Source organism: Amphibalanus amphitrite, unplaced genomic scaffold, assembly GCF_019059575.1.
Source record: "Amphibalanus amphitrite isolate SeventyFive unplaced genomic scaffold, NRLGWU_Aamphi_draft 001149F_arrow, whole genome shotgun sequence".
Lineage (NCBI taxonomy): Eukaryota > Metazoa > Arthropoda > Thecostraca > Balanomorpha > Balanidae > Amphibalanus > Amphibalanus amphitrite.
Genome location: NW_024882643.1, coordinates 119,534 through 147,122, shown reverse-complemented (window position 1 = coordinate 147,122; position 27,589 = coordinate 119,534). Strand labels below are relative to the sequence as shown.

General features: G+C 54.6%; 1 protein-coding gene across 1 annotated transcript in view; it reads left to right on the top strand.

The window, feature by feature from the left end:
- Positions 1-1,450: 1,450 nt before the first annotated feature.
- The window catches only part of LOC122370606 (protein dachsous-like), a 64,510-nt gene continuing 38,371 nt past the window's right edge, over positions 1,451-27,589 (top strand). Inside the window, exons 1-5 of the mRNA XM_043346338.1 lie at positions 1,451-1,460; positions 3,040-3,065; positions 3,675-3,682; positions 7,693-7,911; positions 10,478-12,305. Of these exons, the coding sequence (XP_043202273.1) occupies positions 1,451-1,460; positions 3,040-3,065; positions 3,675-3,682; positions 7,693-7,911; positions 10,478-12,305 (2,091 nt within the window). The remainder of the gene's footprint in view (positions 1,461-3,039; positions 3,066-3,674; positions 3,683-7,692; positions 7,912-10,477; positions 12,306-27,589) is intronic.

Genomic DNA, 27,589 nt, shown 5'->3' with positions numbered 1-27,589 from the left:
GCCAGACACCTAACACTATCGGAGGGATTTCGAGGGGCACTAAATAAATTTTGGTGAATAAATGAAGAGCGCTTGTGTGTGAGAATGTGAGTGCGTATGATAAAAGAATGAATCTTAGATTAAGGCCGATAGGAGTGAAGTGCAGCTCGGTTAGGACAGTCACGCCAATGATTCTCGAGGGCACTTAAATTCAGCTACGCTAATACGATATAAGTGGGCAAATTTGAAAAGGGTAGAGTAGACCAGTGATGATGAATTGGTGACTGGACTAATGACCATCCAGTAAATCAAGTTAAACGCCAACAAATGGCTTGGCAGTGATCATTACGACCCCAACTGCCTTATCCAGCCCTTTTCTCACTGTGTCGATTACCCACGGGTTGGAGCCTGTCCTTCCTGCCCGAGCAGTGAAGTTACCGAGTCGACGTCTATACAATGCGATGATGATCAAGCCTCAAAATGAAAGCATCTCCCATCAGATGCATTTGTATGCCGGGTGGGCTTCTAGAAATCAACTTTACTTACGTACACACTTCCAGTCTCCAACAGCACAATTCCAGCGCTTCACATTGGCACCGAACTCCCCACTACTAACAGAGCTCCAAGAAAGTCCTCCCCCCGGAAAACAACACCACCCCCACTCCACCGCACCCCTGTTCAGTCCCCCGCGCTACATCATCGCTTCACTAAAATTATCTGACAAAGTAGTTCGCAACAGATGGGCCAGGCCTCACACCCTGGCAGCCTTGGCAAGGGTCCCTAATCTCGCGAATCTTCCAAACGCTTCGGCTAGTAGCCGCACAGAGTGTCATTGCGTTCCACATAGTGCATTCGCTGGCCATGAGCTGTAAGCTACTTTACTCTTTGGCTGTGGTGGATGACACCGTAAGTGCCCGTGGAATGAGGTGCCAGAATCCCACACTCGTTATCCCTCTGACTCAGCGACAGTGAATGACCTTCAGGCGATATCCCGTCACCAGCCTTAAGCCTTTCATATGTCTTAAATAATGTCGATCCAGGTGTGATGATGTGAAGGGTTTATGTGGATTTTTTTTCCTTTTATACAAGTCAACAATGCATATTTCATATATAAACATACATATGGTGATTCTGTGCCTTTACCTATTATATTGCGAATAACTTGTTCCTAAAGCGTAAGTATTTCTGACAAAATATAATCCAATCATCTGGGCATTCGAAAATATCCTTTCCCTGCTCAACAACTAAATTGCAACCATGTTTCGTGTTACAAATATTACCATATGAAGGAAAAGCAAACTAGCACAAAATATTAATGAAATATCGTAAAAATGGTCATCTCATGTACACCGAAAAGTCTGACACAGTGATCCCAGAAATTTGTACCGTGTCAGTTTATTGTTCACTTTTGCTCTTGCAACCAGCAAGCAACGCAAACTTTTGAACCCTTCACCGCCTCGAGCTCTGAAACATGGTGCCGTGTTGTAACTCGTTACCCTTCCCGTCCCCAGGTGCCGACGGCCATCATCTACGGCTCGCGGGACCGCGGCCTGGGCGAGTCGTCTCTGAAGGCGCTCAGTCAGATCAAGACGGCCACCGTGGGCGTCATCCCGAACGGCAGCCACGCCGCCTACCTGGACAACCCGGGCCTGTGGCACCTGATGCTGCACAACTTCGTCCAGAGCCTGGACCAGCTGCGGCGGCAGAACTGAGCGCGCGAGTGACTGAGGGGTGTCAGAGAGAGAGAGAGAGAGCGACAGCCGGGCTGTGTCCGGGCGCGGACTGACGCCGCGCACCGGTGCCTGAGGACTGAGTGAGGGAGTGACTGAGTGGCTGCGCGATCCGGCCGATGACCGGCAGTGTTCTCAGACGAGCCGCCGCCCCGGGGCCGAGCCCGGGCGGGTGTCAGGCGGGTGAATGTGGCGCGTGCAGAGGGAGAGAGGGAGAGCCAGCCCCACGGCGCACCGTTCCGATAGTACACACGTATTACGCTGTCTGACCAGCACGCCTTCCGCCGGCCGGCCGCGCTCGCGAGCCGCCGGCGAGCTCAGAACAGCGTCGCATTGCCGTGTCGCGATGTCCTGTGATACTGTTCAGCGCTTGAAGTCTTTATATCCGGCGTAGCGCCGCCGCTCGTACAAACGCAGCGCCGCCGTGTACCGCGAGACAAATTCCAAATTGATCGGAGCTCCGTTCGCCGCAGGCCCCTGGCCGGCGCAGTAGGAGTGTGTGAATAGTCGCGGCGCGGCACAACGTAGCAGAGTATCCGCGCGGGCCTGGTGCCGGGCACTGGACGGCCACCGCCTTGGGTCCGATGGAGTGACCCAGCCGAGAACGTCGTGTCCGACGTGACCCACGCCGACGCCGCTGTCGACGACACTGTTGATGTGACGGCGGCCCACAGAGCTCGGCTCTAAAGGGTCGATGACAATCATCTTCTCAAATACATTCTCACAACAAGGAGGCGCCTTTGGCTGTGAAGGGTGAACGGGAGAGGATGGTGAAAAGTCGTCCAAAGTAGGTCACGAACGATAAGGGGCTTTACTAATCCCGACCACCACAGCGTGACAATCACATCTGGTTCGTACTGTGTACTGCTAGGGTGCAGCGAGGGCATGACGTAACAGCTATCTCAGATGGCACTTTGATCACACTGCATCCAGATGAAGTCTCCTTTAATCGCGCCAGTCATGGAGTGCAATACTACTATGAACGTCAAACCCCTTGAGACCCCACTTTTTTGCGATAATTTTTAAATGCGTCAACTTTCGTTGACAATATTCTGGCAATGTATGTTTCAGAACCTGCCGAAACTTTTATTACAAAGGTATTTTGACGCCAAACGATTATGGAAGGTACTTCTCATTCACTCGTAATGCTAAGGTCAATTCAGGCCCGGGCAGAGGCTTGCGCTCGGCCACACTCGAGCCCCGCCACCAGCGCCATCTGCTCTAAATGCCATCTACCAGCGCCCGCTGCCGCTACCAGCTACCGCCCACCATCAAGCCTGAATGGAGCGAGAGACGCGAGTGACCGGTCGCCGGGCAAGGAGCGCCAGAGGGGTAGGGCGGAGCTTAGCGCTGACGTCATTATGTGGCTCCGCCCCATGAGCGCGTAGCCTCTACCCAAACAGCAGATTTGTTCCGTGAAATTTAACATTACGAGTGAATGAGAAATACCTTTCATAATCGTTTGGCGTCAAAATACCTTAGTAATAAAAGTTTCGGCAGGTTCTGAAACACACATTGCCAGAATATTGTCAACGAGAGTTGACGCATTTAAAAATTATCGCAAAAAAGTGGGGTCTCAAGGGGTTTGACGTCCATAGTAGGTACGCTGAAGTTGGGTATGGTTATAAAGCTGGCACACAATACTGCAGCACGCAATTAAAAATATAAAAAAAGAAAAGCGAGTAAATGACATTTTTATATATGCTTGTGCTTTGTTAGCACAAGCATACATAAAAACATCTATTCAAGTAACTCGAGGAATCGGGGAACCAAAAGCCAGACATGGCACCGCCAAGCAATGCAGTACTACTTTTGGTGTCAGGAATGTCCATTAGCTAACCTAACTAATGCGATTAATATCTAAAGAGCAGAGCGTCAAGTTCAGTGAGGAGGTATACGGTGAAAACCGCTTTTGTGGAGCCCACGAGAAGCGACCTCTACACCTCGATTCATGCCTGTCACCAGCCGGGACGGTATACATAGTCCAGATGAACCGAAATACGGTTACGGTACCCCTACATGTTCAACAGAATACCTACATATGCGCTTGTGATTGTGCTTACTAGTTATACACTTCTTAGTTCAGTACCTATCTAACTGAATGCTGAGAATCTAACTAAAAATGTTCTGAAAACTAGCAAATGCCGTCCTATTTCAACAGCAAATAAGAAGAAAAACTAATATTCTATGCCTCCAGCAGGTACCTGTACCTGGTGCTGGAAGAGGTCCTTTTCTTTCTACGACTCCTTTAAAATAGTCTAGGCCGAAAAGTATGTAAGGTCCTAGCCGAACATAAACAAGCAAACTAAACATGGGCTGATTCGATCACCGAATTTTACCGGTGCCCCGGTAAAACAAATTAACTAGCCACTCTAACCGTCACTCTGCAGTGTCCCGCTGGTTGTCTAGGTCGGATGAGCGTCAGCCTGGAGCAGGAAGGTAGGTATGATCAAGGATTAACTTACAATGGTCCTGGAGATAGATAAAGGACGGATGGAGGGGAGAGAAGAGTAGGCAGTAAATTGTGTTTGCCGTTTAAAAGTTAAAGCTGGATTGCCAACATGTGGACTGCAAACCTCGCCCCCGGGACATCGGTTGTGAAAAGGCAGGTGTCAGCGATGGGTTCAATGTTTTTCCTTACTTATAGAAAAACATTATATTCAGTATAAAATGTTTACTTCGCCTATAAAAGGTAGCGTTTTAACACTCGTAGACGTTCCGGTTGGAGTGCTGCTATCTGTGACCGTTTAATATTGGTCGGTAAGCTAAGCTACGGGCGGCGGTCACCAGGTGGCGCGCAGGCCACCGAGTTGTCCAATCTCTCAGAGAAGTCCCTTACCTGATACCTCTCTTCAGGCATCAGTTAGACTATAGTTACCACTTACCAAGCATCAAGACAAGCACAGTCGTCCTTTTCAGGACAAGGGTATTCCCGTCCTCAAAGCGCACTCACTTATCCCGGCTGACGTTCAGCCTTCTCAGGCTGCAGGAAACAGTCTCAATGAGAGAATGTCATGATCGGCGGTGACCGCTTGGAGCGGATGGACCGCCTCTCCTCTGACCTCTATGGCAAAAAAAAAGAAACGCCTGCGTCCAAATCCACTACGGTGCACCAGTCAGTGACCAAATCAAACTAATGACCTCCTCCCCCCCCCCCTTTAGCTTCAGGCTGTAATGGTCTAAATAAGCCCAGAAGGTTTAACTTAACACTAGAATTAGAAGTACAGTCCACAGCAGAAGTAATGTGTGGTTTCAGTCATGGGTATGTTCTGCTTCTGAAGCTTAGGAACGATTAGCCAGACTACAATGAAACTTTGAATGTAGCTTATATGTATCGTCACCCTTGCAGCTGCAACTTTAGCTATTGACATCTTCTTTTCGATCACTCCGCATTAAACAATCGCCAGTCAAAGCCAACCGTTGAGATTGGTAAAACCCTACATTACTTTAGCGGTGGGCTGTACCTACAGGGGTGGGCAGATAAATTGGGACAAATTTCAACTTCCTCTAAAACGACTATTTTTTGAGTGATTAAGATAATTTTTGAACATGAATATAGGCTAATGAATACTTTTCCATGCTATGCAGGTTGCGTTGTAATTTTGAGTCGGCTGGTCACAGAACGTGGGCTTAAGCAAGTCACTATCAACTTAATCCGCGCGCACATGCATGCCAATACTCTAATTATGCTCCATCAAATGGCTGAAAGTAGTGTGTATCGAACAGACGTAAACGTTGGAGGAAGAGAAGATGTTGAATCATCCTTACATACTTATTGCATTGACACCGGCCGCTCCCCCGGTTTTCCAGGGGGGCTAAAAGGCAAAATTCAGTTAAATCAGAGGATCCTCGCGAAAACAGTGGCGCGAGCTTACAACGAAGGTAGCCGCGCCATGAGAAAGCGATATACCAGCACCTCAAACATGTACTCTTATGCATTGATGCATATCAACCTGTTATCATAGTTGTTGAAGCAGCTGTGACGTTAAAAAGATCGTTTCCTCTTGAAGGGCTTGGAGAAGCGAGCAAGCACGTGCAGGTCTTTTTCGACGATGGTATCCCCATAACCGAACATATGAACAACCGCAAACACCATGAAACATCGCAACCAGCCCAGAAGACGTGATCTTAGTTCCAAAAAGCATGCAGCAGAGCTCGGTGATGGCATTCCACTCGGTGACTTCTGACGGCCACGTGGGGCCCCCTTATTTTACGGAATCGGGAGGGGGTTCGCCATTACAGCGTACCTAACCATTATTCCGGCAGTTCGAATCAACAAGATGGAAGAAGGCAACATCCTGCATGGAGTGATGCTCTTCGAGGAGTCAGCTCCCCGGCATACAGTAAATTAAATACAAAATCTCCTGAAACGGAGGATCCCGCAATTTGTACCCAAGGGAAAATGCCCCCTTCCTCATTAAACCTCAGCCCACACAAGTTCTGGTTGCTGGGGCGTTTTTGCGGGTGAGTCTAACGAACGTCCCCATGTGACTGTGGCGAGCCTCAGCAGTGCCAGTTGGCTACAATTACGAGCCATTTCAGACGGAAGATCTCGCCGCGCAAGCGGCCAGTCCAGGCACCGATAAGGACTGATGCAGGTGGACCACGGTGACCATATTTGGTGATAAATGTGTGAAATTGGTGTGACAATATGTGATCCAAATTTGAAATGCCTACGTTTACAAATCTCTAAGCTACGGCGTTCTGAATGCAAATATGTATTTTGTCCCAATTTATCTGCCCAACCCTGTATGTGGGGAATCGCAAATAAGAGAGACGAGGAATAGCAGGAGATAGAGACAGCAGACCGCGTTTGACAGGACAGTACAGCCCCATTACCTGCAGCCACAACGCCAAACGTAGCGGTGAAAGTTCCATGCAACACGCTTAGTAAAACATTTAGGTGTTCCGGGACGAGTTGAGACGCAAGGCGCACTTTCTATCGTGACCAACCCAGCCATACTGACCTCGGTAAACAAAGATCTATGCCCAAGCCCAATGTTTCCCCTTACATAATCCTGTCATCTCTTGGGTCTCCACTGCAGGGCTGGATCGACAAAGACTACCAGAAGAAAGAAAAATATGTATGTCCGACACCAGTGCATGTTGAACAATTTATTTAAAAAAGGAGCGAATTTCATTTGTTATGTTGCCAGGGCTGCAGAGTCAATACATATTCGATGACTCCGACTCCGACTCCAACTCAGACTCCACAGCCCTTCCAAGTCTGCGGAGTCGATGGATTTTCCGGGCGACTCCGACTCCGGCTCTGGTTTCCAAAATCGACTCCGACTCCGACTCCGGTCAGAACTGTTGACTCCGGCAAACTCCGACTCCGCAACTCTGTATGTTGCTCAAACCAGCATATTTTAAATGGTTGGAATTCAGCAAATGTTCAATCAACGGCAAACGAAGCTTATACCTGACAATTGACATTCACATTGACATCTACTGGCAGCAAGTTATCGGAACGACGGGCAGCTTCCCCTTAAAAATACAGATCCATTTCACTCCTATTTGTATTCCGCATTAATAGCCCGATCTATTTAGCAGCCATGCAGCCGGTTTTATTTTTCTCTCCCAGTCCGTCCGCTGCTAAGATGCATTCTGCATGCCCGAATAACCAGCCTTGATTACGCGCATTTCTGAGGTCGTTGCACCCAAACCTGCAGCGGGATGATTCCGAACAGCCATTACATTGATGTATTCATCCTTTTCATCCGGCACTATTCTCCATCTTCTACCTGCCTGGCTCTTCTTTCGGCTTGACAAGCTCGAGGTGCTATGAGCATTTTTAGTTGGCTGCATTCTGCAGCGATAGCACATCGGGGAGGCTTGTTAGTGCGAACGATGCCATGCGGGGCGATTCTCTGTGCAGCAGCGCGGCGGCCGGCCGGCATTCAGGCGGCGCGGAGCTGCTGACTGGTGTCCGACGCCCGCGGCCACCTCCCGGCGCCGGCCGGTGGCGCCGCCACGCGGACAGGTACCGAACTAGCGGCGGCCCGGCCGGCCGGGGTCACTGCAGTGCTGCCGGACCACGCGTGGGGGGCGGGACGGCGGTCGAGCCGGGCCAGCGCGCCGCCCATTGCGATACCGTGTGTGAGTGTGTGTGTGCGTGTGTGGGTGCGTGCCGAACGCAGTACGGTGGTGACTGTGCGAGGTGCTCACGGAACTGGCTGAGGAGGCTGTCGGATTCAATAAGGTAACCATTGCCCAATCGAAAACTCAAGATCCTTATCTGAGGGGATAGGGAAGTGGTCAGTGGAATCTTCCACGACCATTTTGAATCATCATAGAAGAAATGCTCGCACTAGCCTCTTCATGAACATCACCCGTATAAGTGCTAGCACATATGACCACCACAGAGGTCGAGGCTTCATCCGTCCAGCAGCCGAGATACTCACGGGAAACGTCCTCCTTCCCATACACGACCCTTCCATCACTCCTTCCGATAGGATGAGCACCGGTGAATGCGCGCAGGAATGGCACGGTCGAGTGGCCGCTTTGTCTCAAATTTCCGCTCCTCGGCATCCATAGAGAGCCAGCGATGCGAGCCGGGAGGGACGGGAAGGCCCTTTCCTCCTTCCTCTCCCTTCTGGTGCCTCGCTCGGACCACGACACGAGACTATCCGTTCTACAGACTCAGAGACCACTCATCTAGATCATGGCGTTACACAATCCTTCCGCAGCTCCAGGGACGTCCCGAGTCATCATAAGAGCTAATACAAGGGTGAAACCGATCTGAAAGCGAGGCGCTGAAGCGACCATTCGTCTTGGTACGTTTTCGACACTGCCCATCGTTAGCGGTGGTTGATGATGGCGAACGTACCGAAGACGACAGACTTTTAATGGTGTCTGTGCCAGATGAATTACTTCAAACTCGCTTGGAAAAGGGCGATGAAGAATGCTAGCTCGTCTCGCAAACCTCGTCTGCGGTCAATGTCCGCATTCCTAGTTTCATTTCTCAGCCCCATTCTGTACTTTCTGCCATCGCAGTCTGTACCTCTAGTCCTGTCTCACATCCCCCGCCTGTCTCCCTACTCCCTAGCCGATACCTCTCTGACCGTAGCCGTCTCGTGCCGCGGTCTCGTCTCGCAATTGCGTCTCGCTGTCTTGTCTCGCAGTTTTCTCTTCCTGTCTTGTCTCCCGGTCATATCTCGGTGTCTCGTCTCGCAGTCTTGTCTCGGTGTCTTGCCTCGCAGTCTTGTCTCTCGGTCACGTCTCGCCGTCTGGTCTCGGTGTCTCGTCTCGCAGTCTGGTCTCGGTGTCTTGTCTCGCGGCAGCCCGCTCCTCTGTAGTCGGGCGGCGGCGTCCGGGGCGCCGGGCCGTTTTTTGTCTCGGACCGCGCCGTCGTCCAACGGCGAGCAGCGAAGGCCGACCGAGCGGCTACAATGTGCCCATTAGCGCTGCCCGCGATGAGCCGGCGTCCAAAGGGCGCTGTCACGCCAGGTCCCAGGCTGGCAGCAGTGGAAAAGTCTGGTGGAACGGCATCGAACACGGTGAACATGGCAGATTTGGCATTGTAGGACAACGTCGGTACCTTAGACTCCCGGGAAGTGTCCCGACCGAAGTTATGCTCGGGATCGTTACGAATCGGTGCACTATACCCCCACTGTGCTTTGGATTAGTTCATGCCGGCTCGCATCATTCTCACCCCATGATGTCTAGAAAGGTATTGAAGCGAATCTCCGTCAGGCATATCGTCTGACCAGTTTTGGTACTGAACGGAGTATGGCTGTTCAGTGTTGACATCTAGCGCGAAGAGTTTTCTCTATCGCGATGAGTCGCATTCAAAGATTGTATCAAATTCTGCGAAGCACTTGACTCGACTTCCGCGAACATGAAGCTGAACAGAGTGCATGCAAAGATGAAGAAAGGGTATGCAGGGTCAAGCTTCTTGACCTTAGGCCAGATGTGCCTCAATGAAGTACGATTGCTTCGATAAGCTGTTGAGTTTAGCGAAGGTGGAGCGGTAGATGTGATAACAAAAGTTAACGACTCGAAATCAATAGAAAATATTGCCACCACTATGCAAAACCATATTTTATTGCTCAAGCAGTTCCATTAAACGTCATAAAAGAACGTATCTAATAAAAAATCACACTTCTGGTACATAATCGAAGCTGGGATCCAATCGCAGCAGTTCAACTACCGGGAAAAGCAGACCCATCCATAAAGCTACCGTAATGCGCCAGGAACTGACGTTCTGAGAAGCAGCTCCGACCTGGCCGCTGCGGCACGTGAGCCGGCGTGCCAGATCTTCCAGCCGGGACAATCGATGCAACGTCCACCGGGATATTGATCAGTTCTTGCTTGTATTTGTCTGCCGTGCAGACTCGATTTTATTCACCGACAATGTCATGACATCAGCATACTGGCCACAGTCCCCATCAGCTATTGGCGATTATGCATGCAGGGAGCCGCTTCGGGAGACGGTCGCCGAGATTTCTGATTTCATGCAATGTGCGGATTGAAGTGAAGGGAAATCGATTGCCGGTCCCAGTAGGAGCGGCGCAAGAAGTGGTTCTGCAGGTCGGCGGTTATTATTGGATGCTCACTGATTCGAATAAACTACGTGAACAAAGGTAAATTTTGAGGAATATGTACTGTTTACCAATGTAGGATAGCTGCTGCGAACATTCCATTCAGCTATATGGTGAAGTGTGAAGTTCGTGTGCGCGACTCTGCCGTACCCGTTCCCCGTTGTTCGACGCCCACCGGCTAGCCATTGTCTGCGCCGTGTCTGTAACCGGTCCCTCCGTCCGCAGGGTTCACGTCGGCCATGTGCGGCCGCCGGGCCTGAGACGCCGCTGCACCATGGCGGCCGGTCGGGCGCCGCCGCCGCCGCCGCCGCGGCTGCTGCTGCCGCTGCTAACCCTCCTGCTGGCCGCCGCGCCGCGCCCGCTCAGCGCCGAACACGTCTGCGAGTTCGAGGTGTCCGAGGGTGTGCCGGCCGGCACCAGCGTCGGATTCATCGAGACGGCTGCGTGCGGACCGCGGCCGCCCGAGCCGCCGCCCTACCTCATCGTGCCCGTGCCCGACAGCCACGTGGACACGGACCTCAGTGTGGACGAGGGCACCGGCCAGGTGCGCACGCGCGTCGTGCTCGACCGCGAGGTGCGCAGCTCGTACTCTCTAGTGGCGATCCCTCAGAGCGGCGAGAACATTCGCGTGGTGATCCGCGTCAACGATGCGAACGATAACGCGCCCACGTTTCCCGTGGACACGATGACGATAGAGTTTCCCGAGAACACGCCGCGCGATGTCAAACGGACGCTGTTCCCAGCGCGGGACCTCGATCTCGGTGCGTTCAACACGCAGCGATATGATATCGTTTCGGGCAACATCAACGACGCGTTCCGTCTGTCGTCGCACCGCGAGCGCGACGGCGTGCTCTACCTCGATCTGCAGATCAACGGCTTCCTGGACCGCGAGACGACGGCCTTCTACAGCCTGGTGATCGAGGCGCTGGACGGCGGCTCGCCGCCGCTGCGCGGCTCCATGACGGTCAACATCACCATCCAGGACGTGAACGACAACCAGCCCATCTTCAACCAGTCGCGCTACTTCGCCACCATCCCGGAGAACGCCACCATCGGCAGCTCGGTGCTGCAGGTGTTCGCCACAGACACGGACAGCGCCGCCAACGGGCGCGTCACCTACTCCATCAACCGGAGGCAGCGAGACCGCCAGAACTACTTCAAAATCCACCCCGACACGGGCGTCATCTCCGTGAACCGGCCGCTCGACTTTGAGGCACACGAGGTGCACGAGCTGGCCGTGGTGGCTCGCGACGGAGGAGCACAGCCGCTCGAGGCCACCGCCTTCGTGTCGATCCGCGTCTCAGATGTGAACGACAACCTGCCCACCATCAACCTCATCTTCCTCAGCGAGGACGCGTCTCCGCGGATTGCCGAGGACGCTCAGCCGGGCGAGTTCGTGGCTCGCATCTCCGTCAACGACCCCGACACCAAGGAGGAGTACGACAACATCAGTGTCAACGTCACCCTCTCGGGCGGCGACGGCCACTTCGGGCTGACGACTCGCGACAGCATCATCTACCTGGTGATCGTGTCCAGGCCGCTGGACCGCGAGCTGAAGCCCAACTACACCCTGACTGTGCGCGCCACGGACCAGGGCACGCCGCCACTGGTGGCCACGCGCTCCTTCGACCTCCTGGTAACCGATACTAACGACAACGCGCCGCGGTTCGAGAAGAGCGAGTACCACGCCAGCCTGCTGGAGGTGGCCGACCCCGGCACTGAGGTGCTCCAGGTCACCGCGCTCGACAACGACGAGGGCTCCAACTCGCGCGTCAAGTACTCCTTGGTGCCGGGCGACGGCGCTCGCTCCGACTGGTTCGAGATCGACGCCATGACCGGTCTGATCACGACGCGCGCGCATGTGGACTGTGAGACGGAGCCGGAGCCGCGGGTCACGGTGCTGGCCACGGACGGCGGCTCGCCACCGCTCTCGGCCACGGCCGCCGTGCGCGTCACCATCGTCGACGTCAACGACAACGAGCCGGTGTTCGACCAGAGCTTCTACAACGTGTCCGTGGCCGAGGACCAGGCCGTCGGACACTGCATACTCAAGGTGAGTTCGCAGACGCAGCTGCATACCGTGCACTGCCTGGTATACAGCCTGGTACTGTATATACAGTCTTTTGGGTGATAGTGGGGCTGTGCTTAGCCTTCTAATGAGCTACTGTTACATTTTCCTCAGATACTTCAGTTAACCCGTGATGAACTAAAAAATGTTGATTATTTGCATGAGAGGACAAAAAATCAAAGGGATTTTTTATTCATTCGTCCCGTATATAATTTGGTATGAACTCGCCATCCCAGAGGTGAGAGCTCGTGGGTTCGAGACCCTTCAGCACTCGATACATTATCTCTTGACGGGGATGGTGCACGGTTAGCTGAAACGGGGCGGTTAGGTAGGTAAATACGTGTGCGCAAAAAAATGCTTGCTGGGTAGTAGTTATGCCTAAATTGGGCTTCTTAACTGTCTTGCCTACCCATTAATAGCTGTCAGAACGGATGAGAAGAATCAAGGTATTTGAAACAAGCTCAATGTGAGGTGAGCTGTCTCTTGAATGTCACAATTCAAAATATTTAGGCTAAATCTCGACAAGATCACGCAAGTTTTACCGATCACAAAGATACATCAATGCATAGGTACTGGATCATTCAAGCATAAATAAACAGTGTCCAAGCATAAATATTTGAATATTGGTGTATGCTAAGCGGACTTATGCATGCCAAGTTGATTGAGGCTTTCATGTCTTAGCCCTTTGAATATGTAAATTTTCAATTCTTTAATTTCATCAATTTTGACACTGACCGGCAGCCTGTCGATTGATAAATCTAAGAAATGCATAAACGTCATAGTGAGGCGCGGCCTTGGATGAAAATTAATCACTCAGAACTTAAAATATTGCTGCGATTACCCAGACCGAATCGAAGGCTAGCAGCTCAACCATTGGAAATACCGACATTTTAGGGCAAACATCCTTGAAGAGCAGACAAATAAACAATGACAGACACGGGCCGAGCACCGGCCGTGTAGTAGCGCGCCGCCCAATTTAAATGCATATCCGTGTGACAGGTTGGTGTCCCATTATTCAGTCATGGGGAGCGGCGGCCACCGCACCTGCTGTGTTGCCGGGCCCGCGAACGGCCCTGCGCGCGACGGCCACAGTTGTGGCCTTTGCATCCCTTTACCTATGTATCACATATGCAGATATATATCATACATGACATGTGGCGTTTCATTTCGGGAGGTGTCGCGGTGGCCCCGCGCCACATTCAGAAGCCAAAAGCTCGTGGTATGCACAACACCCCCGAATTTCCATACCACCGTTACGGTACTTATCAGCAGTGTCATTTTTCACGATGGAAAATGCGATGCATATGTAGGTACTCGTGTTTATGCAGTGTTTTCCTTGCTCATTGTTGACAAGTCGTTTATTAAAACGGCACTATAGCATACCAGAAGCCCTTGATTAAGGCACTAAGGTGCTAGTAAACCATCCATCCATTGTTTCTCATACTCCTGAGCAATGGGGTCCGGTAGTAGGTAAGATAAGTGATGCCATATTAGGTTGGAAAAATATATAAGCCATCAATTTTTCAAAGGTCATGAGATTCAACTTGTCAGTCCTTCTTAGACTAGTGCAAGTCAAAATACCTATATATTTGGACAAGCAAGTAAATATGAAATATAAAGATTAACTTTTGTAGGAAAGACATCTTGAGATTGCATAATGAGTGAACTGATTGTGTACCATTCATCTTGACTTGCACATTAGATCACAATTTTTACTTACCTATATTTCCATATTCCAGACACAGAACATCAGTTTAAACTCATTTCAGGTCGGGGGTAGACACTAGACAGTAAAGCTCATCCCGGAAAAGTCCTCTATTTCCTGGGTGCATTGTACAGCAACGTATCAGCCCCAACACGCAATATCTCGTGCACGTGAGACAACACACGCCCACTGGATTACGCGACAGCGTTCGTATATCACATACAGCGCGCCTAGTGCTCGGCATATCGTGTTCGGTCATATACATATGGAGCGTTTTGCGCGAGCTATCGAGTCGATCCGTCTCGTCCGCCTCCACGCGGTCGCTACACCCGTGACATCGATAGACCATGGATAGTCGCCGCTCAGTCTTCCATGTCCCAGTTCCTTCATCCGCCTCCGCTGTCTCCAATCTTGGACCGTTTTCAGGCGACTTCAGAGCTCCCACCCGTATCGGATTTCATGTCGAACTTCTTCTACACCCTTTATTTTGGTATCATTTGTACCGTGACAATGGGCTGCCGCTCGTCCGCCGGTGCTGAATGGCGCGCCCCGCTGAAAGCGTCATCAGCGCCGCTGTCACAATACTGGGTGCCACTCGGGCGCTCTGGCACCACGCCGCCGGCGCGCCGCCATTGTCGGTGGCCGGCGCGCGCGGCGCTCGGGTCGCCCCTGCGCCCGCCGCGCCCCGGCCGGTCCGACCAGCCGGCCAGCCGGCCGGCCGGCCCCATTCCAAAATGGCGTCCGACCTCGCCTGTAAACAGCGGCGGCCGCTCGGAGAGCGCCGACACCGCCGGATGGACCGGGCCGGGGTGCAGGGGACGCCCAGGGGCCGGCCGGCAGGCGGATGGGGCGGGGAGGGCGCCCGGTCCGCGGCCGGCCCAACGGGTGTCGGCACCGGCAACAGCAGGTCGAACCCAAGTCGAACCCACTCCTCTCCGGCATTACCATCCGCTCCTCAGCACCGAGATGCTAGCATGACACCGGCACTCAGAGACCCGCTGACGGACGTCAATCACGGTCCGAATAAGAGCTCGGCGCGGGCCCGGCGCGGCGCGGCGGGGCGCCGGCCGGAACGAGCGCCGGCCGGCACGAGCGGCCGTTACAGGTGTTGCACACTGCGGCTCGGTGTCGGCGCGTCGCCCGCTGCCCGGCTCGTCCGTGGCACGTGTGGAGCGCCTCCTCTCGGGGAGGTGGTCGGGAGCGGCGCGCTGCGTGCCAGGTCGGCCCATGTCAGCCGGCGCGGCCCCTCCCTCGCCGCGGCGGCGGCACCGTTACCTCCCATCTGCGCCCGGCCGCCGCGGAGTGATGCGTCGATGGCAGGGCAGAGCCCGAGTGGCGAGTCATTAGCGGTCGTAGAGGCCGACATCGCAGCTCGACGAGGGACCGGTCGACAAGGGATGGACCAGACAAGATGGCTCGACAGCGGCCGGTCGACAAGAGACGGACGGGACGAGACGGACGAGACGGACGAGACGGGGCGAGACGAGATAAGAAGGGACGGAACGGAATGGGACAGGGCGAGATAAGACGGGATGGGAGAGGACAGTTCGACAGGGTCCACCAGACAAGGGATCGGCGAGACGGGATGGGATGAGACAGGATGGAACAGGAAAGACTGGTCGAGGAGGGACGGGACGAGGGGGTGGGCGACCGGATGGGATGGGACGGGGAGAGACAGGACGAGGCAGGGCTATATCGTACTGGATATAGTAAGTGGCATGATAAGTGACGAGGATGAGCTGGAGCTGAATATGATGAACAGGAATGACTCAAGCGCAGAGCACGGGACCGGGCGCGATGGAATGTGATGCCATGAGACCCGAGCACTGAGCAGGAAGGCAAGTGTGCATGTGTTCTACATGGTAAAGTCAGTCTGCATAAAGACGTGACCAACATAAATGGCATGTCAAGTAAAAAATAAAAAGCGAACGGAATATGACACGCATGCAAACTTACCATTCAGTTCAACCTAGCATGGCATGTAGATCCAAGGGTAGATACATGGAAAAACAAAGAAAAAGGAGAGGAAAAGAAAAATGGGTCGGAATGATCGGGAAAGGAAAACTAGGTACACGAGGGAAGACAAAAAAAAAAAAAAACATCATACGAGAACAACAGATAAAGGTACTATGCGCCAACAATCATACATTTTATCAGGCAAATGAGCTGATCACATGTCGCAATAGACGGCTGAAAAGTTGCGAAGTTGGGATCGGAATGCAAAGACGAAAGTAATAGAGAATGTGTCGAAGAATGGAACGAGCAAAGGTCAAAGGTTGAACGCGAGTGATCGATATCCCGGTCATAGCTCTCGCGTTGATCGACGACGGAAATTCCAACGTCTGGTGAAAACGCCAACCACCAATTTACGGCTTAATTTTCATTTTAACCGAGCCGAAATTCGTATCCCGTCCGCACATCCGCGGGGCGCGGAGAGGAATTCGGTCCCACCTGGACCCCAGCCTCCCTGCGTCGGCCCCTCCGAGACGAATCGGAAATTTATACCTCGTTTGGTCAGAGAGGGGTGGCGCGGGTTGGGAGCGCCCCTCCCCCTCTCCCCACCGCCGGGGGCCCGGTTCTGACGGACGCACGAGGTCGCACGGGGTGGCAGGGATCCCTGGCTCCGCCCACCCTCTGACTTTTACCCCGCTGAACATGGTGGTTTCCCGTCTGCGTCTACAGCCAAACACAGATCCCTGGTCAGTGGTCGGCTTGGCCTTGCGTGACCCATAGAAGTTTTCTCCTGACCTAGGCGAGGCGTTGGTATTCTTTCTTCATAGCTCCGGCTGCATCCATTCTGGCTGTCAGCTCTCTGAGACGGATCCGTTAAATATCTATCTTGTTACGATTTGATTCTGTCACTAGCGCTATCCACTCCTCGACCAAATCTTCTCTCTGACTTCATTTTCTCCGATTTAGTCGCGGACCATTTTTGTGGCCAGCTTTTCGGCCGCTCGCCGGCTGGCTCTTGTATCAGACAGAGATGGATCAGTCGTGACGGGGAGGTTGACCCGAGCGTGGCCCTCCGAGCGCCAGATGCGTCCGAAGTAGGTTACCCACCGGGAGTGAACACTCGCGCCGCCACATCGCGCTCACGAACCACGAAACGGACGGCATTCCGTGCCGCACCTGGCGTCATGACGCTGCATCGGCCGCAGAGATGTCAATCAGGCCCCACAAGACCGGTGATTATCGCCAGAAGTCCACCCGGCCAAGTTGGAGTTATGCGCTCTATTAGTGCTAATGGGCCACGGAGAAAGCACAGACAGCCCATGACGGTACAATAGCGTGACCAGACGAAGATACATTAGAGAAACTGTATTATGGCATGAAGTCATTCACTAGCTTTCGTCAAGTGTTCTCTTTCAACTTGGAATGTGCTTTTCGCATATATCATCGCGATTTGAATCGTAAAACATCAACTTATTGTTCTACACTCTTTGAAATGTGTTACATCAATGCACATGGAATCCTGCATTTCATATGTCACATGCCGGAAAAATCCTAACCGTGCCACGTCCCTCCGAATGAACGTAAGCTCGAAGCGCAATGCAAGCAATTCGATGACGGCGACCGCCGCGGCTGATGCACGTTATTCCGGCTCCATTACACATTTACACACCCTTCCTATCGTCGTCACATCGCGCAGCTCACGACCACGACCGGCGAACAGTTGTCCGGTTTTTCTCCGGTGGCACGCGAGCGTTGGCCGGCGAAATGCCATGATTTAGTGGGTACTAGTGAGGGTAGCACGGTCACTAAGAGCCCGATCGAGTGTCACTAGCCTGTGTCCACCGGCCATTGAGGCTCCGTACAGCTGTGGCGTACCTCAGACCTGTCAGCTTAGATAGGTTTTCAGGCCAGTATCATCATCATATTTAGACACTAAAGCCATCGCCGTCATATAATGTGGCGGAGATAATCATCAAAGCGCCTGCTGCGGCTCAACGCCTCAGAGCTATCCGCACCTCGGCCGGTCGCGCCGCTCTCAGCCGCCGCCGCCGCGTCTCCGCTATGTGGGAAAAGCTGAGTTATGTTATCTCTCTCAGCTTCTCAGCGCTGAATCGGAAACGCTAATCACATGAGTAGCTACATTGGATATAAAACAAGCTTTTGATTACACCTATCCGCGCTAAGCGGTCCAGAATAGCCTGTATGTTGCGCGGCTGCTGCGCCGCCGCCGCGGGCGCGCCCCCGGCGCCGACACCCCCTGAGCGGGTCGGAGGGGCGGGCCGCCTGCCGCCCCGGCCCGCCGACCGCCGACCAGCCGAGCGGCCGGCCGCTCTCCGCCGCACAGCGCGCTTCTTTGTGAGCAGAATGGAATGCAATGGCTGGCGGCGGTACGGCCTCTGCCGGCCGCCGTACAGTCTCTGACAGCGGCCGGCAGCGGCAGCGGCGGCGGCGGCGGCGGCCAGGGTCGCTCCCCGCCGACCGGCGAGCGGCCGGCCAGCCGGCCGGGATGTTTAGTGACCATCTACACGGGAACGGGCTTTGTTCGGCGGCATGTCTTGTATCGAGAGCCGCCGCCTGCCGACAGCGCGGCCGCCGCCGGGCGGGGGCGGCAGGCGGCGGATACGGGGACGTGCCGCCCAGAGAGGGAGGCGCCCGCTCCCTCACAGATGGTAGTTAGGCATGACGAGATTTTTTACAGAAAATTCCAAGAAACCGGTTTCGTGGGGATTTCGGCAGTTTGACATATCCACCGTGGAATGGGATTAGCTGCAGAAAAAGAAACCCAGCAAAAGTGCAGTCAGAAGCTATGAGATGATTAGAGGGCTACTTCAACTCGCATCCACAATATTCACCTAACCCAGTATCTTCAAAGCTCCAAAATCCAGCCCAGCTTCCAGACGAGGCCGGTCGGTGCGGACGGCGCGGGCCGCGGCGCATTCCTGGCCGCGGCGGCCACCAGGCGGGCCGGCGCTCGTGGGTCGCCGCGGGAGGGCCTTCCCGGCCTTTTCTCCGGCGGGTCGCGGCAAATTGGTGGCTCTCGGACGCTGGCCGCGCCGCCGGACCGGTTGTCGGCGCTGCACGCCGTCCGCCCATCCGCCCATCCGCCGGCCGGCCGGCCGGCATCGGCGCCCCGGCAGCTTATCGACAAGCGGGCCGGGGACGGGAGGGAGGGATGGAATAGGACGGGAGGGAAGGGATGAGATAGGACGGGAGGGAGGGAAGTGGGATGGGAAGGACGGGAGAGGTGGGTGGAAGAAGGGTGCGCGACGGGTGGGACAGGGTAGTATGGAACAGGGCGGGGTGAGGTTAAAATCGGCCGACCGGGATGGTTCGGGATAGAATAGGGCGGAGGGACAGGGTCAGCGGCAGAGCGGGGCAGACAAGATGGGAGAGGAACAACCAGGGCATTCCATTCCATTCCATTCCAGAATGTTTATTGCGCATCGACAACCTATAAGTAAAACGATCGTAGACAGCTGGTCAGGGCCAAGAAGGAAGAGGTAGGTGGAGCTTGGAAAAAGCAGTATGAAGGGGACAAGGTAGGTCGAGTCAGCTGGAGACAGATTGAGAGGGAGACGCAATTTTTCAGTCTACCCAGTTGCGTGCCACCCGCTCTGCACTTGCCTCCACACCAGCGGCCGCGGCTGAGGCAGCGCGGTCCGGTGCCGAGCGTTCCTCCGCTCCGACCGGACCTCTGCCGCTCTATGCATGATGCATGGTGTAGCCTGCACAAGGGCAGCCCGCGCGCGGTGGCCGGCCGCGCGGTGGCCGCGGGCCTGCCTCCCGCCGGCCCACGGTCGGCACGTCTGACAGCCCTTCGTACCCCGCCGGCACGGGGGAGTCGGCGGACCCGGCCTCCCCTGCGCGCCGGGAAGACCTTCCCTGCTCTACAGGGGCGGCAGCCCGGCGGCTCTCGTACGGTCCCTGGTCCGCGGTCCGCGGCTCTGTCCGGTCCGGTCCGGCCCGGGACGCTCCTGCGCCGCCGGCCGGTCCCGGCCCGCGCGCACTGAGTTATACCTTCGTCAGCGGCACATAACGAATGGACCAGATAGCCGGGTATTTACGGTAGGGATCTGATAGAGCCTGACGGCCCTGGTGGCCGCCAGCCGGTTACACTTGGACGGATACGGGGGTGCGCGCCGCGCCGCCGTGAGTACGGGCACGCCGAGCCCGAGGGGGGTCAATGGAGGAGACGGCCACAGACCGGTACGGCATGAGATGGAGCTTTCATTTTCATTTATTATGGTGTAGCCTTAAATTGTCCGGTCTCATTGATTATTCAATTTCTGATAATCCATTATGGCAAAGAGCGTAAAACAGAATGCAATGTTTGTGCTGAGTCGTGACTGCATTCTTCTTTTAGAAATACTCAGTTGAAACCAGCTATATTTTCAATATCTAGCAGTCAATACGGATTGCTTATGGCGGAAGCCCCTTCAAATCACCCATCGGTTCCATGACCATGTGGCATAGTGGTTCGATACAATTGATTGACATTACCACCAGAAGCCAGGGAAGTTAGTGCTACTGTTCTATGAAGCCATGCAGTCTCCAAGTGCTGCGGTGCAGTCTCCTGTGGTAGTGTTTTGTGCAGACATGCAGTCTGAGACAGCAAAGTGCTACTGTCCTATGAAGCAGTGCAGTCTCTACGTGTTGCGGCGCAGTCTCATGAAGTACTGTTTTGTGCATAGATGCAGTCTCCAATACATACAGAACAGCGGTACCTGCTGTTATATGCACACATGCAGTCCCCAAGGCCGCACATTGATACTGTTATGTGCGGCGATGAAGTCCCCACCGATATCTTCCTATACAGCAGTGCAGTCTCCAAAACAGACGCGCACTGCGCATCTGTAGGTAAGAAGCGATACTTATCTGTATCTTACAGGGCTATGATCCTGTACATGTTGGTACTTACCTCACGCATATTTCGTTTAAGCATCTATCACATGTTGTATTCTCAGTAATCATTGGCTTTCGCGTTTCGTTGAGCGCCATCCTAGTTTTCACTAGGTTACTAGGTTACATCCTAGTTTTCAAAGCAATGTTATATAATGACGGGCCAATAAATGACTCGAAACACTTTTCAACGAACAAGCAGAGCTCAATACACTCCTCAATAAGAAATAACTGCAGTTGGCGCATAGATATGCGACTATTAAAGATAAGTATGTAAATCTCCTGCTAAATTATTGACAAGTTGCTCGGCTCGGTAGGGTCCCAGAACTTCAATGACCGGAATTATTCACCCGATAGCCTAAATGTGAGGAGATAGCTGCCTGTTGAGTTGAACATCCACCTTATATGAATAAATCCATTCCTATTTCGAACGTATATCTGCCGGAACAGTCTATCAAGACTCCAGTGCTCGCTCGGGGAGCGAAATAACCACACATTTCTGGCACGCGGAGCCCTCCCTCATTGGTCGCACGTCTCCACTGGCGCGCACTAATGCCGAGCAGCTCGAGCTGCGGCCGGGCACTGCCGACAGCCGGTCAGCGGCTTAGGTAGACCGCTCTGCACGACCAGCTTCTGTTGGCACTGACACTGAGCCCGTTCAGAGCGGCTGGCGACGGGCCCCCTGATTTAATAAAGCGGGATCGAGCCGGCACGTGACCGAGACGCTGACACGACTGGGAAGTTGTGCAGGATCACCCTGGACTGTCACATGACTAGACAGCTGACGTATGGCGCACTTGGGGATCTCACGGGCTCACTGTCTGACTGACTGGGACACTGACAGACGTCTGGCGTGGTTCAGGATCGAGTGTCTCGGAACCGCCCGATTCAGATGGTTCAAGATGTAGAAAGTTTGGGGCGATGTCGGAGTCTGGATCTATGGATAGAATGGCCCCAATTAGTAGTTGAAAATAGAAGGACTGGAATGGATCTCAGGCTGAGTTGAATAACTGGCCATGGGCAGAGTGACAAGGTATCAACCTCACCTCAAATTGGAATGATTTAGAGCCAAGAAGTCATATGCAGCATAGTCATAACTTTAATCACTAGTGCATATTTCAGCAAGTCCTAAGTCGCATATTTGAGATGGCATTGCTAAAACTAAGGTGGGCTGCCTCAAAACCTATCAGATTATCTTTCTGGAATGCATCATTGGTAACGAGCAACGACCGACGCTAAACAAATCCTGAAGCATAAAACACAATGCAAGATACCGATATCAGAAGCGAAATACCCTGGCGCTGGTAGATAAGTACACTTAACCATACCTTCTGGAGGTACGTGTAGCTTTAACGCAGCAGGCGTAGCCATTGCCCCCCTGTGAGCATTATTTCATTTCAAAGCTCAGATACACGAGTAAATCGTGTTACTGCAGTCATGTTACGAGGTAAATTAGATTGCATCATACTACCGGTTAAGCAAGGTCTTCGGGGATCAGCGACTAGCATTATTTAACCATCATCTATAATTTGCCGGGCCGCTTTGCAAGAAAAGCACAATTAAATTGGCATGTCGCCATGTTTGGTAAGAGGCGGTGCCTGCCTGCATAATGAGCATCGACGTCAATTACTGTCCGGCGATTGTTGGTCGGGCCTGACTCTCATTTTAGCGCCGTCTGCTACGAAAACATGACGTGCAAGCATTTACAACACAACAGTGACATTGCGCGCGAGTGTGGGCGTCACGCAACGACAGTCGGAACACTGTCACTCACCCTCCATTTTCCGCTCGGTGCACCGGTAAACCGTCTGTATTTACCGCCGCCAAACTCTCCCTTTTCAGTCGCGTCGCTCTTGCTTTCGACCTGACCTGTCACCGCTGCGTCCGGCCGCCCCTCTGCGGTCCCTCCCGCGGTCCCCGGGCCGCCGACAGTGCCAGCGTGCAGCTGCCGCCCGGCAATGTATCAGCGTGTCGAGCTGCTGCCGGCGGGCGGTCCCGCTCCAGGCCGTATCGCGTGCCCACTGTGCCACCTGTACAGGTGTGCCGGCCACCCCGCCCCCGCCCGGTCGTCAGGGGTGGTTGTGAGCGACCCGCACGCACTCCGCCGACCGCCTCTGACACTAACCTGTCGGTCACACGCGATCCGCGCAGGGGTATCCGTGGCAGTGACAGCGCACATGTGGGACTCATGTCTCATTCGGCCGAGACGACTGGGCCAAAATGAATTTATGGCATGCCGGATCTGAGGAGTGTTTATAATCGCTGGCCTTACAAACAGGATCTCTGCTATATTGATGGTCGCCTTATACATTCAGTAATGACTAATCAGTATTGAGCCTGGGATCGGTGGGATATTTGTACATCTACATTGGGCTCGTCAAGCTGACAGTAACACAGCGTTCAGCTATGCCATATGACTGCAAACCGTAAAATGGGTCATGCATGTGACAGAGCCTAAGAATGAGCTATCATTACATACAGTGCAATGATGCGTTAAGAACTAATGCGTTTAATTTTTACCCCATCAGCAAAATAGAAAATTTGATGCAAAGCCCAATAAGGCGTGGGTACTCAAGCTGCATACAAAAACCTACAAAGGCATATCCATATTGAAAAATCTACCAGCATGCTTTACTGATGACGGAAATGACCAGCATTTAAGTGCCTACCCATCCAGCATGTAAACATGCCCTAGAATAGCTTACAACTGCATGCGGATGTTCTATATTAAATTTGAGAGCCAGAGGTCGCCCAGATGGACTTTTAATGGCGGTGGAAGTTTCCCGGCGGCCGGCGCAGGGGTCACGGATGCCGCCGTACATTCCGAGTGCCAGCTGCGGCCACTGTGGGAGCCGCACTCCTAATGGCTCCCACCGCCGAGCGCACCGCTAAGTGACCAAAACGCGCCCTCCGCGAAACGTAATTACCTGCATGAACACGCCCCTGGGAAGCGTAGCGCAACGACAGGTGCTGTTTAACTAATTTGTTCCCGTACAAAAAGACAACAGATGTAAATCACTGCACTCGCGTCACTGAATGTAATGACGCTGATCCAGCTCGAGCCCCCGGAGTGCAGACTACAGGAGGCGGCATCGGCCGCGCAACAAGACGCCAGACCAGATTCTGGCTGAACGGCAGCTAGACGTGAGTGGCGCAGACTCGCAGCGGTTTATGCGGCGGCTGACAGCGGCTAGCCGGGCAATAACACCCACGAAATAGCCCAAACCCGCTCAGTTTACCGCCGGAGCCGGCAGCGGTGCAGTCGGATGGCCAGCGGCGGACGCGGCAGCTCTCCACGGCGGAGGAGCCCGCTCCGGCCGGCAGCCGCGGCCGGCAGCCGCGGCCAGCCGACGCCGGCCAGCGCTCCGGCGCCCGGCCGGCCGGCGCGCAGTAACTCATTTTTATGCGGTCCATTCTTCTGGGACCGGCCGCCGCCGCTGCCCGCCCGGTCGGCCGGCCGGCTGACCGGTCGGTCGGTCGGTCGGACTCACCACAGAGTGGCTGGTCAGCATCGCGGGTTCAGTCAAACGGGGTCCGTTCGACTGTGGTCAGGCCAAATCACTGACCACACTGGCCTCGCCAGACCACAGAAGTCAACTGGGTAAAGCTGTAACGTTCAAATAATGGACTTGCTATGACGACAGCGCATACCACTAGCCCGAACTAGAGACAACTACGCTGAACCTATAGGCTGGTTCATACAGCCCTATCAGCTCAAACCACCCTCACCTCGCTTCAGCTCAGTTCAGGGTTCCCCGACTCTGACCGCCAGCCTGTCTGAATCTAACCACTGCAGCTCGCCAGCCGAGTCAGCGTGGCTCGCTGGCGGCCGGGCTCGGCGCCGTGGGCACTCGGCGGCGCCATTAATTCGGTCCGACCGGCCGGCCGGCGCCCCTCCAGCCGCTCCTCGGTAAAACTGCACCGTCCGCGCCGCACGATCGCCTCCGCTGCTCCGAGCGAGCGACGGAGACGGAGTGGAAGCCGCGGAGAGGAGCGGATAGAAATGCAGGATAGGAGAGCGGGGTAGAGAGAGAGAGCGCTGAGATAGGGTCTGCGAGTCTAGGCGAGGCTGAGACCAAGGCCGGTGGCTGTCGGCAGGTGCCGAGTTTTTCGGCGGTGTCGGGCGCGGGAGGCAGCGCCGCGGGCCGGCCGGGGATGGGCGGCGGCTCGCCCGTACCGTCAGCACACCCCAGCCGCGGGCCGGCGGGCCAGACGGCCGCTGTGCAACACTATCTCACACTGAACGCAGCCGCCCAGTCTGGGGCCCACGCCTGTAAATCGACCTGAAATAGGGGCATCGGCCGACGCGGCTCGTATATTTCTGCTGCAAATTTGGTCAGAATGTCGTTAAAAGTGCTGGTTTGTAGATAAAACGGCTTGTGCCAGACGTAGCGCGTTGCGTGTCGCGCCCCGTTTGGAAGCGTTCGCCATATCGCCTATTCAAGGGAGGAATGCGGAGTGGGAAGTTTGGCATACCACAGACTGATACTGCGATCCTATACCGGTGGCCTATCCGACCACAACCACCGCAGGCTACCGCCCACCCGTTCAAGGGCAAAGGGCAGCGCCGAGAATATTCCAAATATGACGAGAATGCTATTAGATGGGGAGTTACTAGCAGAAAAGCTACATAACACTCAGTTTTGATAGCAAAAGAGACACCAGGACATATGCAAGGAATGACAAGATTGAGTCATCTTTTCAACGTTAAATGATTCGAAGGTTTTTGGTTCAGTATGTCGCAACCTACGCACTGATCTGTGAGCTGGACCGGCCATTCGGCGAGATATCAATGTCGGAGCGGCGCCACGGGGGGCCTGGGCCGTGCAGCCGCCCCTGGCCATCTCTGGCCGCTCACCAGCCGCCCACCGACCGCTCACCGCTCAGCTCACCGCGATAACACGTGCGCTACCGCCCCGCCCCCCGCCCCGATCCAGCCCTACATCTCGTCCACTCTCTCTCGGCGCCAAGGAGACACGGCGGCGCCCGACAGTCGGAGCTGCCCGCTCTGGGGCCGACTGAGGGACACCGACAGCCGAGCGAGAGCGAAAGTCGACCCCATCGTGACCAGCGTGACGGCCGTACCGCCCGCTTATGCTCACGAACACAGATCTGTGGACAGATTCCGTGAATGTTTCGTAACGTAACAAAGGGTGATTAGGCCGGCGAGTGGATGGTCATGGTGTGGTGTGTGCCGGCCGGCAGTGCGGGAGGACGGCGGCGGCCGAGCCGCCATTACGTGCCGTGATGAATGGTGTCGGATAGGATCGTTTGTTTGATCACGGCGGGTGTAATGGTTCCACAACGATCGTGTTCACATTTTCGACGACTTACGCGGTTTCCCAACGTAGCGTTCGGGTGTATTTATATTCCATCATCAGTTATTCGGTGATAAATGTTTCTACAAGGTGTTAAATGGGTGTGTTGGATAAAAAGCTTCCTACAAAGCGAACGGTCTGTTCGATTACCTATGTTCATGATTCAGAGAAGCCTAATCCGTATCGGTGCAACTACAGAAGAACACGTAGGATCAACCAGAATCGACAGGCTGTGAGAATCTACAAGCACAGAAACAATGTCACCGGGTCCATCCCTTTGTTCGGAGACAGAACATCAGACAGACACCTCCTGACCACGGATTTGGTAGTCGGTGCCCTGATATGCAGCTACGCCGGACACCAGACAGACTTCAGGAAAGTACATATGTCGTCTGGGATGGATCTATTCTTAGCTACGGCGACTAAATGACATCACATTTCGAATACGTTTTTATACAAGTGGAAAACAAGTAATTCGGATGCGCCGGCCTCGCCTTGCCGCCTGTTTGCGGCGGCGGCAGGCAGATTACTCCAGCAGCTCTCGCCGACTGTTTGTCCGGACCCGTTGTTTGTCTGAAGTGCTGCTGTGCGTCCGAGTGGACCGGCGCGGCCGCTAATGTACCGCAATGCAGCCGGACGGTCATCAAGGCGGCCGCCCTGGACGTGCACGCCACTCACGCATCAGCCGGGACGTGGTCCCGCTGATCCGCGGGCTAACGGCAGGAGAGGCTCCATAGCGCTTAACTTGGCCTGATCGAAGGACGGTTCACGGGCGTCTTCACACCAACAGAGGAATCATTGTCATATTCAGGTTTGATTTCAGGACAGCAAACGTGGTCAACTACTCGCTGATCGCTTAAAATAGCATAAGAGTTCCAGCAAACGCTTTGTCCGCGCTTAATCCTCAGCAAAGCGGTCATATCAGATGCCTATCGTCGGTAGTGGTCATTTGGATAAAATGCCCTCTTATTTACCACAGAATCCGATGTTGGCGCCAGCCTCCCGGTTCGTCGGCCCATCATCGCTCGGGGACAGTGCCCATCAGGCGGACGGCGCCGCCGGAGACGGGGTGGCGGCAGTAAAGCCGTCCGCGGCCGGCGATATTTAGTGCCGCGAGGCGGCGATCGGTCGCGGGTCGGCCGGGCCGCGGCCGCTGGCCTTCAGGGGCGCCGTTCCGAGAATCGCCGGCCGGCTCCGGCTGCGTACCCGGCGATTAGAAGCGATATATCGCCGGACGGCTGTTTGGCCGGCCATTAACCGGGCTGAAGCGGCGCGTCGGGCCGGGCCGGGCTCTGCAGCGGGCCGGGCCGGGCGCTGCCGGCGCCGCTACCGAGCGACCCTGCGGCCGGCCGGCCGGGGCGCCGGGACGCCGCGCTTCCGTCGCCACCGGCGCG